The 21,111-nt window shown below is 38.9% G+C and overlaps 1 protein-coding gene across 1 annotated transcript in view; it reads left to right on the forward strand.

The window, feature by feature from the left end:
- The first annotated feature begins 4,968 nt into the window (after nt 1-4,968).
- NAMPT (nicotinamide phosphoribosyltransferase) overlaps nt 4,969-21,111 on the forward strand; it is a 46,418-nt gene continuing 30,275 nt past the window's right edge. The window contains exons 1-4 of the mRNA XM_010344323.3: nt 4,969-5,253; nt 12,873-13,029; nt 15,319-15,422; nt 18,326-18,454. Of these exons, the coding sequence (XP_010342625.1) occupies nt 5,197-5,253; nt 12,873-13,029; nt 15,319-15,422; nt 18,326-18,454 (447 nt within the window). The 5' untranslated portion in view covers nt 4,969-5,196. The remainder of the gene's footprint in view (nt 5,254-12,872; nt 13,030-15,318; nt 15,423-18,325; nt 18,455-21,111) is intronic.

The raw sequence follows: 21,111 nt of genomic DNA on the forward strand, positions 1-21,111 counted from the left end.
TTATCCCAGCCTTAATTGTTCCTGAGACACTGTCCCTGTAGTCAAGGGTTATGTCCACGTGCAGCTTTGCATTGATTCATTCAAATGTTGAGTTTACCGGGATGAAGGAACAAACTCCCTATACTATTGTGTCTCCCACTCCTCACTCCAGATCCCAGTCATTTCATACCTGATTGGAAAAAAGAGCTGGGGAAAATAGAACGTTTCTTTCTGAAGTCCTCCGGTGCTTCTTTGTACGGTACTCTCTGGATACTAGGTGTTCATGCTTTCCTCTTGAGTTGAATCATGTTGAAATTGTTCCCTTTTCTGCTTTCTACTCAATAGCAGGAGTTTTCAGAACTCCTTTCGGTATCTAAAAACATTCAGCAACTTTGAGAATTATCCTTCCTTGGAGGAGGGCAAAAATGGTGCTCATCCCTGTCATGCGAAGCAACATGGTAACAACAGAAGGTGAGCATGGAAACAGAAGGAAAGAAAATGGGAGAAGAAGGGAAAATATTTTAAATGGTTACAAGAAAATCAGTGTTTTTTAGTTCAGTTTTATTAAGATCCAATTTATATGCCATTCACCAATTTTAAGTATAGAATTCAATGAGTTTTGACAAATGGATATTGTTGTGTAACCACATATATCATTCTTATCACTCCAAAAATTTCCTCAGACCTCTTTGCAGTTATTCTGCTTCTCTTAACTCGTCTCTGACAACCACTAATCTGCTCTCTTTCACTATAGCTTTGCCCTTTCCAGAATTTCAAATAGATGGAATCAGACAGTATATAACCTTTCATGTTCAGCTTTTTCAAGAAAACCAGTCTTATATGGAGGATGTACAAATAGCATGTAGGTTAGGGAAAGGTAAGGAAAAGAAACAGTAAAGTTCACCAGTCTGAGTGTTCACCCCCTAAGTAGTTCACCTCCCCCCAAAAAATCAGGTTTTATACGCTAGTTACATTTTTAAATACTCATTAGAGGCCAGAGGCAGGGGCTCATGCCTGTAATCCCAGCATTTGGGAGGCCGAGGTGGGAGATCACTTGAGGTCAGGAGTTCGAGACCAGCCTGGCCAACATGGTGAAAACCCTTCCCTATGAAAAATATAAAAGTTAGCTGGGCATAGTGGTATGTGCCTGTAGTCCCAGCTACTCAGGAGTTTGAGGCATGAGAATCGCTTAAACCCAGGAGGTAGAGGTTGCAGTGAGCGGAGATCGCGCCACAGAACTTCAGCCTGGGTGAGAGTGAGACTACATCTAAAAAATAAAAAAGATAAATACATAATTATTAAAAACAAAAACATGATGTATATTGGTACCATTGATATGATTTGATTTTAAAAATTTGTATTTTATTATTATATTTGTATTATCATACATATTTATAGTATGTATTATAATTTTTTATTATATTTAATATATTTTGTTTTATTTTGATGTTATTTTATGTGCATCAGTGATAAGCAGACCTCACTTAGGAAAACACTGAATTCAAAGCTCTTGATATTCTTATATATTTCTAACGGTCTTATTCTCCCAGTCATGGATTTGGCTAGTGAATGTTAAATAAGTGGCCTTTAGCAAAATTAATAAGTAATGATGACTTCTGAATCTCCACATGTAGCATCATAATGTGCACATTAACCTTATTTTTAGAGGTGAATTTAACCTTTTAATTTGCTTATCTTTATTTCCCATTGAATTTGGTTAGAATTAGAAAAATGTATATTTGAATAAAATGGAAAACAAAAAACACAACTAACAGACAGGAAAAATGAGACTTGACATGCAGCAAACATAGATGCGATAGACGTCCTGTGTGAGATTTGAAGACAGTTTCACATCAGATAGATGATCGACTCAGCCTTCCCGGTTAGGAGAGTGCAGCAGAGTCAAACCACAGACACCATAGAAAGGGTATAATTACATTTTGTAGTGGAATGTCTGTGGAGAGTCTATATATGTGCACTCATTCTCACTGCCACTGTGTGTGGATGACAGTTGCTCTATCACTTCTGTACATTTGGAAGAGGACTCCGTAGTTTGCTGTACGTCTCTCTGTGTGGTTGTACAGGCTTAGCCGACTGAGTCATTATAGAGTGTAGCATCAATAAATTACTGATCTATGAAGACCATGTCTTTCTGTAGTTGAGGACTTTGCCTAGGAAATTAGAACTCTGGGAGGTTCCCAAAGGGCCTTGGAAGATTAAATTAAAAAGTCCAGGTTTGATTTTTAAAAGCTCCCTTTTTACATTTGTGTTTGTAACAATTGTTGCTAATTGGCCGGTCTAGAGGAGGTTATAAATGGAGATGGATAGGACCACTGTCAGGGGTTGCAGGCAGGTGAGCTCCTATTTACTTCACCATTGATTTTTATTGAGGTCGAATCAGGTCAGATTGGAGTATCTGAGGCGACTCTGAAATATAAAGGTGCAGCTGAGGCTTTTTTCAAGGGTGTGTGTTAACAGGAGACGCATAGATACACTCACTTTGCCTGAATAAATGTATGAGCCCTAGGTCTTTCACAGCACTCTAAGGAGAGAGATAAGGAGCTGCATGCCCAACTGGCAGTGCCTGATTGGCTGTTGGTAGGAAAGGTAGAATAATCCAAGGCTTTGAATCAATTGAGGGGGCCCATTTGAGTCTATGTGTTATTGTCATGTTGTGACCTATGAAAAACAGTTTCTCAGATCCTTTGGTCGAAGGATTGCCAGGCTCAGGTAATCCTTCCACCTCACCCTCACTCCAGAGAATCTGAGACTACAGGCACATGCCACCAAGCCTGGACACTTCTTGTGTTTCTTGTAGAGACGAGTTTTCACCATGTTGTCCAGGCTGGTCTCAAACTCCTGCTGGGCTCAATCAATCAGTCCGCCTCTGCCTCCCATAGTGCTGGAATTACAGGTATGAGCCACCAGGCCCAGCTTTAAATGCTAGCTCTTAAACTGTCTTTCAGGAGAGGCCATTTCAAGATGAAATCTTGGCTCTGTTTTCAGTGAAAATTTCATAGTTCTAAACCCCGGTTAATTCTGAATTGGACCAGCTTAAGCATGTAGTTACATAGAGAATGTGCCTACTTCTATCTCGGGCAAATGGTGGTTGTCCTATTGTCATATTTTCCTCTGGAGACTGCTGTAAGGATTCACATCACTAATACCTGTGCAGGCCTCACCCTTTAACTTAACAAGCGATGTCAATACGATAATATTTTTCACTTGTACTTAGAGAAGACCTTTTTATTTTAAAACTGCGAATTCAACTCAAAGATTACAAGACCAAATTTTGCATCTTAAAAAAATTCTACCATAAACAAAGCCCACATTGTGATCAGAATCCTACTTTCTTTTCTGCATAAAGCAGCATAGAACGACGGTCAGTTACAGATACATGACGCTAAACAAGGATTTGTACTGTAAATAAAGTAGGTTATATAAATTTTAGATGAAGAAAAAAGCAACAAACTAAGGACAAAAATGATCTCTTCCTTCTTTGAATTGTACTCTTACAACTAATACTAAAAAAAACTCCCAAAATCAAATATTCAAAAATAATTTGTTTAAATGCGTTAAAAAATAATTTTCCCCAGTAAACACAGGGATGATCAACCAAAACAACAACAACAACAAAAAAACCCCACAAAAACCCTCTTGGTTTTTTGCTGAAAATAATCTAATTGTATTACTATTTACTACATCAGTGAGTGCCTGGAGATACCTCCCACTTTCATATTTGCCCTGTATTGTATCTACGTGTAGATGGAGGTGGCTGCAAAAATATGTGCTGACTTCAAGACATAGTGTGGGATGAAGTTGTCTTTATCTGAGGAAGTCTCAGCCATGCCTGCAGTTTCGAGATGAATTTCAATTCACGAGTTCCAGTACCACCACCACCATCACTGGTCCCAGAGAGAATGAGACTGGTAGTAACTTGAAAGATAATCTATAAAGATCCTGTAATCGTTTTCACTATATCACTTTTTCCTGGCTACTTGTATCCGATAAAACTTCAATTTATTTTTAAGCTATTAAACATGAGAACAAAGAGAATCTTAGCTTTATGCGAAAACGCAACCATGCATGAGAACTGCTTGTCTTTCTGGGAATGGTCTGTATTTGGGTGAAGTCATCAGACGTCATTACACTTCTTTATTTGGGGACTGCCGACTCGTTTCCCAGGATTTAAAGACTAAAACGATGATAAAAGTCAGTTTCACACCCTGTCAAAGACTTGGCCCGTTGCCTTTTCCTTCCCGGCAATACTCGGTTGGTTCAATTAGGTCTTGTCCCTACATTATCTGTGAGGACTGAATTCAACCCCCGCCTTTCAACGCGGGCTCTTTGCTCGGGGAAAGTCAAACCATCCCTCAAAGGATCAAAGAGCTCAGCCGTAGACTAAGCCGCCGGAAGAAAGCGGAGTTGCTGCGTCAGATGAAAGGGCCGCATCAGCCTCACTCCTCAAGGCAGCTCCTGGGATTTTAAAGACAGGGTCAGGAGGATCAGGAGGGACAAGTGGGATGGAGGCGAAAGGCTGGATCCTTAATCCAGGCCGGAGACAAAGGTGAGTAACTGCTCGTGGTGAACGGGAGATGGGCAGCGGGAGGCTCCTCGCCCCCTAGCCGGGTGGCGTGACTTCAGGAGCACTCACAAAACCGGCCAGGACTGGGTAGGACAGAAGGTCCCAGCCGGGGCTGGCGAACCGGCTACTCGCTGGTGGGGCGAGGCTAGGAACGCCCCCTCCAGGCCCCGCCCTCCCGCGCTGGGCCGGGAACTGGAACTTAGGCAGGCGCCCGGGTCACGCGCCGGGACTGCCCCGCAGCCTCCAGCTTCCCGGGGCCCGCGTCTCGGAGGAAAAGCGCGTGCCTCACGTCCTCCTCCCCGCCCCGCCCCCTGCGCACTGCGCACGCGCGGCCGCGTCCCGCCCCTTCTCGGCCCCGAGAGGGTGACGGGGTGAGGGCGGGGGAGCCGAGGTGGGGAGGCCGCCAGAGCTCCCAGACTGCGAGCACGCGGGCCGCCGTCACCCACGCCGCGTCACGGCTCCCGGGCCCGCCCTCCCTGACCCCTCCCCTCTCTCCGTTTCCCCCTCCTCTCCCCCTCCTCCTCCGACCGAGCTGTGGCTTAAGCAACGGAGCGCGGTGAAGCCCATTTTTCTCCTTCCTCGCAGCCGTGCCGGGGAGCTCGCGGCGCGCGGCCCCTGCCCTCCGCCCCGAGATGAATGCTGCGGCAGAAGCCGAGTTCAACATCCTCCTGGCCACCGACTCCTACAAGGTAGCGCTCGGGGCGGGGGCAGGTGACGAGGAGCGGGGCGCGCTGGGCACGAGCGCGGGGCTGGGGGGCGGGGGCGGCTGTGGCGGCTGTGGCTGGAGTCGCGGCGCGGGGAGGCCCGGGCGGCGGCGGCGGCGGCGGCGACTGGGGCAGGTGAGGCGGCACCGCAGTGAGCAGGAGGTGGCTGGAGGAGGATGGAGGGCTGGGCGGCGGAGGCGGGGCCTGGGGGCGCGCGGCGGCGGGGGCGCGTCTGGGTTTGAGGCGGGCCCCTGCGGACTCCTGGCCTCCGGGGCTCCGGGGCTCGGGGCTCCGGGCTCCAGGCTCCAGGCTCCAGGCTCCAGGCTCGGGCGTCTCCGCCGAGCGCACGCCCTCCCCTGAAGCGCGGCCTTTTGGCCTGGAGTTGGGACCAGTTAGGTAACGGCCCCAGGGGCCCGCGGTGGAGAGCGAGCGAGCGGGGCTTTCCCCGCCAAGCCAGCCGGGCGAGCTCGCCCCTCGCCGTGCAGGTGAGCCTCTTCCCGGGGGCTCGGTGGGAGAAGTCCTGGCGCGGGCGCCGGAGCAGCCGCGGTCCTCTGTCTGCGACCCCGGCGCGAAGAACACTCGCCTGTCCCCTGTAGCCGTGCTGAAAACCCCTTTCCACTCCAGCCGGCTCCGTTTCAAACTCCTTTGCGCCTAGTGGTTGCTCGTGCTTCTTACCCCTTGGTATAGAAGCCCGTCTGCTCTTAGTGCTTTAGGGTCACTACAGGGTTTCTGTGAAAAGGAAAGTGAAACACGAGGATTTAAAGGAACTGTATTTTAACCCTGGAGAACTTGTCTAGAGGGAAATAGCACACCGTTGCGTTCACATGCCCTTTGAACACTTGCATGGGTGGCTGCCACATTCTGTTGATAGGAAGCACATAGTAGTAGTAAAGGGAAGAGGTAAAGTAAATTTTTCTTCTTGAGCAACACGGTGATTTGGAATACGGTGGTAAAACATAGTACTCTCCTGTTTCTGTTTTGGGTCTTTTTTCCCTTTGTTTTTAGCCCTCCTGCAATATTCCAAGAAAGTGTTTTAGAGAATCCCATTTTACTTGTTTTGTCTGTTTCTTTCCAATCAGTTTAAGATGCTGTTTATGATATTTAGATAGGTTATTTAAATCGAGCCAAGATTTATCAGCAAGTTGTCTTTTAGATACAGTTTTAAAGTATTGCAAAATCCGAACACTATGAAGTATGATTCTTGATAGTATACCTTAAGTATGGTCCTTTACTTGGCTCTGAAACCTCCTCTTGTGTTCTGTTGGTTCAATCATAGTGTTTTCAGAATTTTAAATAGATTTTAGAATAGTTTCATTGATAGTTTTGTAGAATTTTTTTTCTTAACTAAATCTAAAATAATTTTCAGATTTTTTTTTTTTTTACGTGTTAGCCAAATGTAAAGGAAGGTTGATTAGTCTAAATTTTAAAAATAGAGGAGTGCAATTTCCTTTAGTTTGCAGTTCCTCTATCCATTATACATAAGGAATGTACTTTTAACATCAGTTTTCTGGGGTGCTTTTAGTTAGAATACGGAATTACCTTAAAGTTTTGTAATCTAGTGAGCCATATTTAATTGCACTATTAGAATTTGCACCTGTTTAATAAGGTTTACTTCTACTGATTTTCAAGTCAGGCTAGTTTATTTTATCCCTTTTATAATAAGAAACTTCAGGAGATTTTCATCCTAGATTTTTCATTTTCTTTTTTTTCCCCAAAAGTCACCTCTAGAGGATTCAATCAAGTTGATATGTTTTATGCCAGTGGCTTACTACAGTATGCGACAGTAGATTGTATATTCCACGTCACATTTAAGTCTTTGAGTTTCATTTCCCGTACGTTTTTAGGGGTCCTTATAACCTATTTTACATTTCTGTCTTTTTATCTTAGGAAAAAGGACAAGGGAGGGTGGTGAAGCCCATCATAATCTTTAGGTTAAAGTAATGAAACTTTAACTTAAAAATTATGTGAGAATGTTACATAGCCTCATCAGTGCTTACAAACTATTGGTCAAAGTAGGGGTAGTTTTAGATGTGTTGATGAAGAGAGCAAAATATTGTTGATTTATTCTTTCTAAAACTGAAGGAAGAATAATTGATTTCCTAAGCACTACAAAAGTTATTTTGCAAGTACATGGTATGGTAGCTAAGCACATGACAATGGGAATTTTGTTTTGTCTTGTATCCTGTGAAGAGAGTCCAGGTCATTGTGGACCAAAGGAGCATTTGAACTGTATACATCTACTTCTGTAACCTCATACTTTATTGTATATAATAAGGAATTAAGGACACAGACAAATATGGTTACTCCACTTTCATCCTCGTTCTTGTTGAAAATAAGGAGGACACAGTTTAAACCACATTGCACATTAGTTATGAAATGTGCTGTCCAGTGTAGATTGCTTCTCCAAAGGTCATCTGTAAGCTGGTTATCTAGATTTCAGCATAGTTTTAGCCATTCATTTAATAAATATTGGTATTGGATATCATAAAAGAAGACAAAGATAAGTACTATTTTGAAATCCAGGATGGGGGAAAGTTGATTTATAGAAATTTCAAAGAGCTGTGCAATTTATATATGGTGATTAAGAATCGAAGGCAGCTTTTTTCAAAAAAAGAGAATTTTGCTTCCTCTAATGGCAGGATAACAAATCTTTGTTGCTTGTCCTTCACTGCTTCCGAGCAGATGCTTCTGTATTATCACTGTTTCTCCTGAGGCAACCTGAGCCTCATGGGGAGTGGGGTACTGTTGCAGTTTGTACCCCAGAGACTACCTATGCATGTTTAAGATCTATTCATGAAGGTATATGTGACATTGTCCATATATTTCAGTTTTTCCACTATGTTTTATGTTATAAATTACAGGAAAAACTTGAGCAACATAAATAAAGTATATGTAAATCATGAATATATTTTGTAGAGAAATTAATTTAGGTCATTAATATTTAAGCTCGTGTTTTCGTTGTGAGTTAATGAAATCTGGTTTAAAGGTGTGGCAAAAGAGATAAAAGTCATTAGAAATTCCATGCAGGAAGTTTAAGGGAAAGAGGCAATATAGTTATAGGTGGTTTTATAATTTCTTTCTTTCCCCAAAATAATATAACCCAAAATCCTTGTTATATTTATGTGCAAGCATTGCTTCAAAGCCAAATAGCAGTGAATTATTTTCTGGAGCAACAGGCAGATTTGCAGGGCTTGAGAAATCTTGAATAATACTAAAAAGAAGAATCAGTTACGGTTTTTGCTGTTTCTAGCACATTAGCTTTGAAGCAGCAGCAGGCTTTAGCCAGTGTTGGGCAGAGTATATCATCCTTAGATATTGTATAGCTAAGATTACTTGCTCTGTGACCATAGCTATGTTATCTCATGTGATCTTACATATACAGCCTATTTTTTAAATGTTGGCTTGTGATTATTAGCAGTTTAAAAGTATAACTGAAAAAGGAAGTTAGTAGTACTCGCAGTTGGTCTTGTGTGATCCCATTGCGGGAGGAAAGATCTTCAAATCAACCCTAAGACATCAAATCAGCCCTATAGGACATGTAAAGAAGCATCTAGAGAAAACTAGGCTTTCTTCTTCCAAAAGGATTCTTTTCAACTGAAATATATGTCTCGTATCTCATCCCCCCTTTTTTTTTTTTTGGAGACGGAGTCTACAGAGTCTAGCTCCCTCACCAGGTGCCAGGCCGGAGTGCAGTGTCAGGATGTTGGCTCACTGCAACCTCCGCCTCCCGGGTTCAAGCATCTCATACTTTTTTAAACTGTCATACTTGGAACAAGGATATTTAGTCTTGCGAATGTAGTTTTTTGATAGAGTTGATTGCCCAGCACTCCATAATGAAAAAAAGCTGTCCATTATTTCAGACTTAGGGCTAGACCCTTTTTGTTCTAGGCACTAAAATAATACCATTTATTATCTAGTATGTAATAATTTTTAGAAGTTTATCTTTTCATGAAGTAAATTAATCACACAACTGAAGAGTTCTGTTCAAAGAACTGCATTTTTCTATGTGTGTCTGTGTTCTTTACTACACATGTATTGATGTTCAGGCGACGTTCTTTTAACAGCAGGAGGGCCATGTGAGTTTAGGAAGCATTTTCGCTGGTAAGGTTTGCTGGGATCTTACTAGGTATTTTGTTTTGTCTACATCCACTGAATAATTTTGTATTTATTATACAACCATTTTCTTTAGTAACAAGTCAGTGCTAAAAAGTTAACATGATTTAAGAACTTCCTTTTTGTGTTCACTTTAATTCAGAATACTATGAAACTGTTTGTTAGCATGATTTAACATTTAAAATTGAGCACTTCATTTCCCTCCTATTCTATAGCCTTCCCCATTTTTATAAATGGCACTGTTATTAACTCAGTTGCTCAAGCCAAAAATGTAGGAGGTATTCTTTTTTTTTTTTTTTTTTTTTTTTTTTTGAGACGGAGTTTCGCTCTTGTTACCCAGGCTGGAGTGCAATGGCGCGATCTCGGCTCACCGCAACCTCCGCCGTAGGAGGTATTCTTAATTCTTCCGCTTTATTGTGTTCTACATCCAATTTATGAGCCTAGTTCCGCTTTACCTCCAAAAACACTAGGCAGATTCTCCCATCTAACCTAAGAGCCCCTAACTCCTCCTTCCACTTTGGTCACCCTGTAATCCATTCTTATCCACCACCAGGCTGATCCTTTTAAAAGGTGAATCATGTCATATTCACCCCAGCTTAAAGCATAATGGCTTCCCATAGCACTTGGTATAAAATCCAAGCTCCTTGGGGTAGCCTGTAAGCCTTACATGATCTTATTTTTGCCTCCCTCTGACCTTATCATGTTCTTACTCCTCCCACCCTGCCCCCCATACTTTTAAGTACCAACCACACTGGCCTGTCTTCTGTTCTGTCACTTATGCCAAAGCATTTCCTGTCCTCTTGTCATTTAGGTCTTGATCACGTCACCTTCTCAAAAGAAGTCTTCTGGCCCCCTTTAGCCCATCATTCTCTTACATTTTCATAGCATCCATCTTGATCTGAAATTACTTGGTTGGTTTGTGTATTTTTTTCTTCCTTCTTCAGCCCTTACTAGTCCAGTGAAAATAGAGATTGTGTCAGTCTGTTTACTTTCTCATTCTCAGTGTCTGAGGTAGGTAAAGAGTATGTGTTTGTGAATGGGTGAAGTATTTATAAAATAATGGTTGATTTGAATATAGGCTATGTTTTCCCATTTTTCTGGTGAAGGTTCAGAATGGCCCATGTAGTAGAAAGTAAAATGAAGAGGACAGTAAACTAGGAAAACTAGAATCATCACAAATCCTTTTGACTATATTGTTAGAAATAATTACTAAAGAAGCTCTGCTTTAAAAACATTTTCCCATTAAGCAGCATATACATCAGCCCTATAAGTAGATCTAAACATGCTTTATATTTTCTGTAAACTTGTTGGGTGTTGGTAGATGGTTAATAAATTGTGTTTCTTGGCTGAATACCTGAAAGTTTGCCTAGATAACTTAGATTCATTAGCTATATTCTAAAACATTTGTCTTAAGGTTCTCCAAAGATTTTTAGAGTTCATACTTTGTTTCTAATTAAGCAGTTTAGACAGTTTGGTATTTTAAATATTTGTTTTCAGAGAAGGCATTCTGAGTAAAGGTAGGTTTTAAAGTACTATAATTAAAGTACATAGCTGCAGTACACTTTAAAATTATAAACATTTAATTGTCTAGAACTGGAGCTGTATTTGTACAACGGAAAATTTTCAGTGTACTTGTAGACCAAGGTATAGAAATAGCTTAGAGACATTTCCATTTAACTTTTGACTCTTTGTCTTCTCAGAAAAAAAAAAAAAAATTAATTTGCCTTCTAGTAATTTTAAATCTGATATAAAATGCACCATTAAGTGTCTGAAAGTAAGACTCAAACTAACTATGGAAAAATACAACTATGAATCAGGCTTATAAACTTGTGTGGTAAGATCAGACCTTTTTTTCAAGTTTGACTTCATCCTGTGTACTTTTCTTCTACCTCGCTACTTAGTCCCACTAAAGAAGTTGGAGTTATTTACGTTGTAAACTGGACATTTTCATTTTTACATACCTCTTGGGTATGTTTTTAGTTAGAGGTGCCTTTTTCTAATCAGTTTCATAAGTAGTTGAAGTAGTAGTCATATATTTATTACTAGAGACTCATTCATAAGTATATTTGTTTTTGCATTTTGGTGAACTGACACAGATTTCATTGCTGTGGATTTTGTACTAGCTATCTTGGTTAGTTACTTCTTATAGTGGGATCAGTCCCTGGATTCTAACCTTGACATATACCTCTAGGTTTTGATGAGACTTCCCTGTACCTTTTGGTATATAGCTATCTGTTGTACCTAAAGAAAACAGAAAGCTCCCAGTATCCTGCCTGACTTAAACTCTCAGATCACCTGTTACTGTAAAGATTTACCTCCCAACATTGTCTGTGTGCAGCATTAGAGACTATTTTTATAGAGTTGCAAGTATGCTACCATTGGCAAGGAAACAGCATGTTCTTTCAGAAACGTCAATGGAAATATATTCATCCCAGGATTCTTGTGCTAAGCTATGAAGATTCTTTAGGATAGAACCAAGTTTTACTGTAATTGAGACTGGGCACCCAAAGACAATGTTGGCATTCTTATAAACTTGAGATCAAAGCTAAACAGGAAAAATGTTTTATGTTCACAGTGATCATTCATGAAAAATGGTCTGCAAAGATTTATTCCACCATTGCCATGATTCGCCCTATATCTAAAACATTAAGGCATTATTATTTTTACTTTTTCAATTGGACACATTGTTCTTCCACTTTATTTTTTTATTGGTAAAATGTTTTAATATGGTTGAAACATTGAAATAAAAGTCAAGCTATAATGAACATTCACTTTTTACTTTTTTTTTCCTTAAAAGCACATAAATTTTTTACATAGTGGCTCTTACCCAAGTTCATGGAAAAGCAATTTGTGCTAAAGACCTCTTCATATTTTTAAACCCCATGAGGATTTGTTGTTTCATTGTATAAGAATTCATTTTCCAATTAGGTGGGTGATTTGAGAAAAAGATTACAAAACAGGAATTTTTGTTTCCTTTGCTGCCGCTGCTGTTGCTGTCATCCAAGTTTACATAGTGTCACTATGAAAGCTAAAAGTGATCATCCTCAGTACCTCATTATACAAGTAAAGTAGTCATGTTAAGTCACTGACTGTTGACTTAATGGAATATGCCACATTTAGGTAGTAACAATACCAAATTTCGCTGTCTTTCAGTTCATTCTTTTCTGTCATGTGTGCCCCTTAGGCAGCTGCTTCTCTCTTGGCCTGTTCCCTAAAACCAAATGAAATACTTTTCCAACCTAGAGGCCTTGTAGTAGGTTTAGTGTGCTTGTATATAAAATTTAATGCTCTTTTGTGGTTTTAAGAAACTGAACTATGAAAATATCTTAGTAAGATACTTATTTATTTGGTGTAGTCAGGGAAAGAAATTGGTTAATAGCAAACAAGAAGTATCGTTTCTCTGCTTTTGAAATAACTTAAAGCCTTTTCTGTTGTGATTTATAGTTCTAATCATCTGATGTTTTCTAACGGAAGTATTTTTGTTTATATAGGTTACTCACTATAAACAATATCCACCCAACACAAGTAAAGTTTATTCCTACTTTGAATGCCGTGAAAAGAAGACAGAAAACTCCAAAATAAGGAAGGTGAAATACGAGGAAACAGTATTTTATGGGTTGCAGTACATTCTTAATAAGTACTTAAAAGGTATCGCTTTTCCTAGTATATTTAAAAGACTGCTTATTACTCTAGGAGTTCTCTTAGAATTTTTAACAAATCTGTTAATTTGAATGCATTAACTCTTATAATTTTGTGTGTGTGTTTGATGTTCTAAGTATACGAAAAGTTTTCTGAAATAAAAGTTTTTGTTTTTGAGACAGAGTTTTGCTCTTATTGCCCAGGCTGGAGTGCAGTGACGTGATCTCGGCTCACCACGACCTGTGCCTCCCAGGTTTAAGCAGTTCAGCCTCCCGAGTAGCTGAGATCACAGGCACGTGCCACCACACCCAGCTAACTTTGTATTTTTAGTGGAGACGGGGTTTCTCCATGTTGATCAGGCTGGTCTCGAACTCCTGACCTCAGGTGATTTGCCCGCCTTGGCCTCCCAAAGTGCTGGGATTACAGACATGAGCCACTGTGCCCAACCAAAATAAAAGTTTTGAAAGGAGCTTAGAAAAGTCAGTAATTTTTGGAGGCTAATCTGGTTTGTTATATATTAATCATTAATTCAGAGTAAAGAATTTGTTACTGGACTGGAAACTCCTTTTGAAATATGGTAGCAATCATAATTAGAATATTTTTATAGTAGCCAGTTGTACCTTAAATACTTATTTTTTAAAACTACCTGTGTCCCTGGACTTAGTTGCAAATGCATATTAAAACAAAAATCCCCCAAATTTCTGTGTTTTCTTATTTGAAAGGCGATTTCTAATCCATTTTTCTAATGGTGTTTCTAGGAGGAAAACAGTTCCCAAACACATACATCTTGGAAAATTTTCTCTCTAACCTTTTGAAATAAACATAATCTCAGAATTGAATATAGATTAAGTTGAATTTTAGGCAAACGATAACTCTTTTCTATAATCATGACTATTTTAAGATTAGGCAGTTCAGAACAATAGTCTTATAGTACTGAAAACCTAGCTGGATATCAGAAGTAATTATTAGTAGCAAGAATACCAAAGTTTTGTTTTGTTTTTTGTTTTGTTTTGTTTTGTTTTTTAAGACAGGGTCTCAGTCACCCAGGCTGGAGTGCAGTGTCGCAATATTGGCTCACTGTAACCTCTGCCTCCCAAGCTCAAGCGATCCTCCCCACTCAGCCTCCGAAGTAGCTGGGACCACAGACTCACACCACCATGCCTGGCTGCTTTTTGCATTTTTTGTAGAGACAGGGTTTCACCGTGTTGGCCAGGGTGGTCTCGAACTTTTGAGCTCTCAAGTGATTCCCCCCGCTCCATGGCCTCCCAAAATGCTGGGATTACAGACATGAGGCACCATGCCTAGCCCCACATGAGTTTGCTAGTTATCATGTGTAAAGTTACCAGAGACTGATAGCATACTTTAATTTAGTTACATAACTTAGGAACTTTGTAAAATGTTATTCATTATTAATTATAACTAAAATGTATTGATTACCTATTCTAAGCCAGCATTATTGTAAGTGGTTCATATGTCTTAACTCGTTTTGCCCTCACAACCATCATATAAGTGGGTAGTCAACTGTTATCGTCATTTACAGATAAGAAAAGTTAATTAAAAGTGTGTTGTTGGATGGGGCAAAGTTTAGTAATTGTGGAAGTTCTGGCTTATCAGCCCTAAAGATGAGACAGTCTTTATGAACAAACTGAGAAGCTTCATCTGGATGTAAGAAGCTTTTGAGTCATCTCAAATTTGAAAAGTACCAAAATTAATCTAGAGGAAAAAAAATTTAATTTTTAAAAACTATGCAAGTATTAATTTTTTCTGTTACACATCTGCTTTTAAAATAAATAAAATTTATACTTAGAGTGATTGGAAGTACAAATTCCTTTTCTGAGGCTGGGCACGGTGGCTCACACCTGTAATCCCAGCACTATGGGAGACTGAGGTGGGTGGATCACTAGGTCAAGGGATCAAGACCATCCCCGCCAACTTGGTGAAACCCCGTCTTTCCTAAAAATAACAAAAATTAGCTGGGCGTGGTGGCGCGCCCATAATCCCAGCAACTAGGGAGGCTGAGGTAGAAGAATCGCTTGAATCCGCGAGGCAGAGGTTGCAGTGAGCTGAAAAATTGCACCACTGCACTCCAGCCTGGTGACCAGGCGAGACTGTCTCAAAAAAAAAAAAACAAAAAAATTCTTTACTGACTGCTGTTTACTCTGGGTGAGTCATTTAATTTGTCAGTTATATTTTTAATCCATATAATGGGTGAAATAGCCAAAGCCATTAATTCTGTGACAATTCAGGGACTCACAGAATATCTTTAGCAATGTAAACAGGACATGTATATTCTTTTAGGTAAAGTAGTAACCAAAGAGAAAATCCAAGAAGCCAAAGAGGTCTACAAAGAACATTTCCAAGATGATGTCTTTAATGAAAAGGGATGGAACTACATTCTTGAGGTAAAAATATGGTTTCATGTTTTGATCTGTTTTGGTTTTTCTTTTCGTTCAAAACTTCTTCAAAAGGAATTTGGTGCTGTTGTTGTTGTTGTTGTTGTTGTTGTTGTTGTTGTTGTTGTTCTGAGATAAAGTCTCACTCTGTCACGCAGGCTGGTGTGCATTGGCACGATCTCAATTCACTGCAACCTCTGCTTCCTGGGTTCAAGCGATTCTCCTGCCTCAGCCCCCCGAATAGCTAGGACTACAGGCACACGCCACCACGTCTGGCTAATTTTTGTATTTTTAGTAGAGATGGGGTTTCACCATGTTGGCCAGGCTGGTCTCAAACTCCTGACTTCAAGTGATCTTCCCACCTTGGCCTCCCAAAGTGCTGGGATTACAGATGTGAGCCACCACGCCCGGCCAGAATTTGAATAAGACATTAGAGTAATTTGTATAAGACATCAGTTTTTTTTGTTTGTGGTCTGCATATAATGGCTATTTTAAACATCCTTTAAAAGTTACTGGTAGCATTTTATCCCTCACCCCATATCCCCCACGTTAAATCATTAGCATATAGGATTTACGGCACATCTAAGTAATTAATATAAATGAATTACAACTTAAATAACATTTTTGAGAAAGAAAATTCATTCTTGAAAATACACTTTAGGTAGGAAAGGGCATGGTTATTTGGCAGTTTCAAAATGAGGTCTGTTTTCTTGACTGAAAATAGATGCTTGAATCTATAACTACACATAATTCTGGGAAGTTTCTCACTGAATAGTGGGAGTGGTTTGGTGCTGATCCACAAAGTTAATTTTTAGTCTTTATTGTATTATGTTTATATCTAGTATATTTGAATTCATTGTTTAAATATCAAGGCCCTCGAAGACAGTAATAGAATTATAAGAGTTGAATATACTCTGGTGGTTTCTTTATATCACAAAGATGATTTGGGAATGGAATCTGTTGGCATCTCTTGATGTTGAATGTTACTTTATCTCACAAACAAAAGTTTTTTACATTGTGCAGACTGTCAAACACAGAATAAATAGAAATACTTTAACTTTCATGCCTGTATGACAGTGCTAACTTGTACTATTTGGTAATTATGGGTCTTGGAAAAAGTCAGGTAAGCACTCTGTGCTGCATTTTCGCCATATCTTAAGTAAGGTCAGTAGAATCTGGAGCTAACTCCTGCGCTTGCTCCGTTTCTCTTCTGTGAGTTTTGTTCTAAGGATAAATACAGTGATAAGTTAGGTGCTATGCTTATTACTATACTGTCAGGCGGACAGGGCAATAAGTTGTTTGATGATATAATCAGAAAATCTTTGGGAACTAAAGCTTCTCTAGAGATAATCTGGTCTAACCCCATTTTAAAAACAGAATCTGAGACCCAGAGAAGGAATGACTTGCCCAAGGTCTCCATGGTGCTTTTGAGTATGAACTAGGACCTGTAGGGCAATGTTCTTACTGCTATACATTCTGCCTCCAGTGCTTCTGTTAAACACATTTTTCTTTTATTTAATTACCTTGTCCCAAATCACATAAATTATTAGGATTTCTGAAACAACTTACCTTCCTAGTGAAAAGTTAGGGACAGCTTTTCGCTTTTAAAGGGAGGGTTGCGGCCGGGCGTGGTGGCTCAAGCCTGTAATCCCAGCACTTTGGGAGGCCGAGGCGGGTGGATCACGAGGTCAAGAGATCGAGACCATCCTGGTCAACATGGTGAAACCCCGTCTCTACTAAAGATACAAAAATTAGCTGGACATGGTGGCGCACGCCTGTAGTCCCAGCTACTAGGGAGGCTGAGGCAGGAGAATTGCTTGAACCCAGGGGGCGGAGGTTGCGGTGAGCCGAGATCGTGCCATTGCACTCCAGCCTGGGTAACAAGAGCGAAACCCCGTCTCAAAAAAAAAAAAAAAAAAAGGGAGGGTTGCAAGGAGGTCAGTGTCACGTAGCAGATAACCTTTAGCCTTATTTTGGAGGCAATTATTGCATTAAGAAGAAGTCAGTTAAGTCAGGCCTGAATGTTAATTGACAAGCTTCTGTATTTGGCCTATCTCATAGTTTGAGGTCCATGACCAGAATAAAGAGGGAACCTATTTCGGTTCTTCTGCAGGTATTTTTATTTTTTTTCCCTAGCTCTCCTCTCAATTTTGTTTGCTTTTGTTCTTTAATAGCAATCCTTGGCCAGGCACGGTGGCTCACGCCTGTAATCCCAGCACTTCGGGAGGCCAAGGCAAGTGGATCACAAGGTCAGGAATTCAAGAACAGCCTGGCCAACATAGTGAAACCCCGTCTCGACAACATACAAAAATTAGCCGGGTGTGGTGGCACATACCTATAGTCTCAGCTACTCAGGAGGCTGAGGCAGGAGAATTGTTTGAACCTGGGAGGCGGAGGTTGCAGTGAGCTGAGACCATGCCACTGCACTCCAGCCTAGGTGACAGAGTGAGACTCCGTCTCAATATATATATATATAAATCCTTTATCTTGCAGTCTACAGCCTTTGTTTTGTGAAAATGACCAATTCAGAATAAAGATAATGTTCTTGGAATATTTTTAGAATATGTTGGAGTTAACTCATCCTTTGTCTTTTTCTGAATGAGCAGGGAAAAAAGCAACAGTTTTGTTTTGATCAGTTTGGAATTTTCTGCCCCTTCTAGTGATAAATATTCTTAGCAGAAGCACATGGCAGCGTTAAACTTAAAAATTAATATTGGTACCTATGTTGTTAATAGTTTTAACTAATTTTATTTTAGAAGGATAAGGATATTCTGAGTAGATTACAATAACATTTACAGTTGCAATTTCTATGACAGTAAATTTAGCTTCTATAAAATGTAAAGAACCTTTAGTAAAACAGCATATAGTTGAGTATCATCTGTTGAATGAATAAATTTATTTTCTCCTACCAGAAATATGATGGGCATCTTCCAATAGAAGTAAAAGCTGTTCCTGAGGGCTCTGTCATTCCCAGAGGAAATGTTCTCTTCACAGTGGAAAACACAGATCCGGAGTGTTACTGGCTTACAAATTGGATTGAGGTGAATTGTTTTTTGTCATTTTCATTTTTATTTAACATTAATTGAATAAAGACCATTGAACTGAGATTACAGTTTAGAATTTGTTTTACTGATAAAGGTATATAATCTCCTACAATTTACTTAACCTTTCCAGGCTTCAATTTCCTCATCTATAAAATGACAGACTAAATCTTTAGGTTTCCTTCTAGTAGAATAGAATGTTCTGAGATTTTCTTTAACAAATTATTGAGAGTGATTGTTTTTAAAAATTAGTTGACTTTCACTGCAATTTTAAATGTGTATTATCTTAGAGCAAACTTTTTCTACCAGCACATTTCTAGTAACTTAACAACATTCAATGAATTATAAATGTTCAAGTTAGACTAAAAGAACTTTGTTCCAGCTTTTAGTCATTACTGTCTTCATTTATCTCTAATCAGTTTAGGTCCTGGGATCTACCACCTGTTACTTTTCAGTTTCTCATCTAAATATAAGCAATAATTCATATTGTTTAATTTTTCAGGAAGAGTATATTAAAAGGAAGGGTACATTATGGGCTTTGGATTTCTACACAAGCCTTTTTTGTTGTTGTTTTTCTTGTATATATACCTAAGTAGTCATGTTTTCACATGGTCAGAGCTTTGATAATAATACTCTACTTAGCTTCTGAACAGTTTGATAATAGATTTTATCTGTAAGAGGAAATTAGAAAGTAATGGTGGAAATAACGCCTTACTATCTGGAAGTATTTACATAGTTCTTAGAACTAATTAGTTTATTAAAGTAATTTGCTGTTATATTGTAAAATAGTACATTTGAGGCTCACTTATAAAAATTGGAAAAAGAATTGAAATATAAGAGGTCCAAGAATATGTTAGAAACACATTTTGCTAAGTTGACAGGAAATTTATAGACTTTTGATGGGCCATTAATAATAGACTCAGAAAAAAGGTACAGTTAAATAAGGGTTTTAAATAGTCTATACCATATACTAAAACTATCAATTAACTGTGAACTGTAAAAGAGAATGTATCTTACTTGTTTCTATACAGCTGTAAATAGCATTTGTATTGGCAAATACGTGGTTTTCAGGGGATGGTGTTAAACACAAGAATAGGAGAGGTGTTCATATCATCTAGACTAGGTTTTTACCTTAAATACCAAAGATCCCAACCAGGTAAATCTCACTTAGAAAATTCATCCCCTGTGGATTAACCTTTTTCGTATTGTTCTTTTTAGTTGTCTGACTGGTGATTTAGTCAGTAAGTACTTTTACTCATGTCTAATTAAACTTTCCTAAAGCATATATTTATGGAAGGAGAGAACTAGATAGCATTCCACCTTGCTTCATTATATAGTTTTTTCTTCTTCTGAAAGTGAAGAACATTGGTGTTAAAATTAAATTTTTGTTTCTTAATAAAAATAAATTTTAATAAACAGTTTCTAATTAAAAAATTTTTGGTATCTCTTACTAGGAAACCATAAAGTTAAAAAAAAATTATTTTAAATCAGTAGTTTAGCAAATATTTAAATATCATTTTTAATAAAAGGAGTTGTTAAACATAAATTTAATATGGGACTGTTTGATACTGTTTTTTTAAAAGTACATAGACCCTTGCTTTTAGTCGCTTAAAACCTGAAACAATTTCTGTTGAATTTATCTTCTTTATACTAATATATATTATTTCAAATTATTTCAGTCCTAAATAGGTATTTATATCTAAGGCATAAAAATTTATAGTCTGATACTGTCTATTTCTTATTGTTGTTTCTGATAGAGCCTATTTTTTTAATGTGTGAATCTGAATATCAGACTTCCAGGATAGACTTCTTCATAGAGACTTTGCATTCCTTGTGGGGATAGAGGAAATTCATCCTATTCTTATCAGTCCCCAACCCTAAGTTTACCAGCTTATATTTGAAAGCTAGGAACCCCAATAAACTTAGTAATTTCAAATTTGAAAATGTTCTTTAAACAGACCTTGATTTAAAACATTTTAAATAATAGCACTAGTTTTTCTTTCCATTCTCTTTCCCAGTATACGTTCACAGTTATTAGTAACTATTGATTGTTATTTGCCTGTTAGTAGTATACAGAATTTTAAAATACACTGAAATTATTGAGTTGCTTTATTTCAGTATTGCTAGCAGAAGAAACTTTAGTCCTCTCACATTTCATAACAAATTTAAGAGTACCTAGGAGTTCTGCAAAGTTGTCTCCCGCTTACGGGGGAGCTGAGGAACCAGTATAGTGGGCTAAACTTACCCCTCTCTTCTACCAAAAAGAAAAAGAAGAAAAGGAAATTTATACCATTAAGAAGAAAAGGAAAGATGAGTTTAAAAATAGTTGTACTGAACAAGTGTCCTCATTTCACAGATGGGGAAATTGATCCCTTAGCGATGGACAAACTGATGAACAGAATAGGTGCAGCACCCTTTCTGCTGTACTACACCATTTCTCATTCTTTTAAGCCTTTACCCTATGCAGTGGCATTGTAATAAACACTTCTGAAAGGAAATTTACAGGTTTACTTCCTTTAGTCTTAGTTTCAACTAATAATTTTACTTTGATTTGTATGGGCAAATTGCTATTTTGGAAAAGTTTCCAACAAGGCCTACTTTATTAGACCTTGGATTAACCCAAACTAACTTGCCTTTTTTTCCCTTGCTTACACCTA

Source organism: Saimiri boliviensis, chromosome 10 (assembly GCF_048565385.1).
Source record: "Saimiri boliviensis isolate mSaiBol1 chromosome 10, mSaiBol1.pri, whole genome shotgun sequence".
NCBI lineage: Eukaryota > Metazoa > Chordata > Mammalia > Primates > Cebidae > Saimiri > Saimiri boliviensis.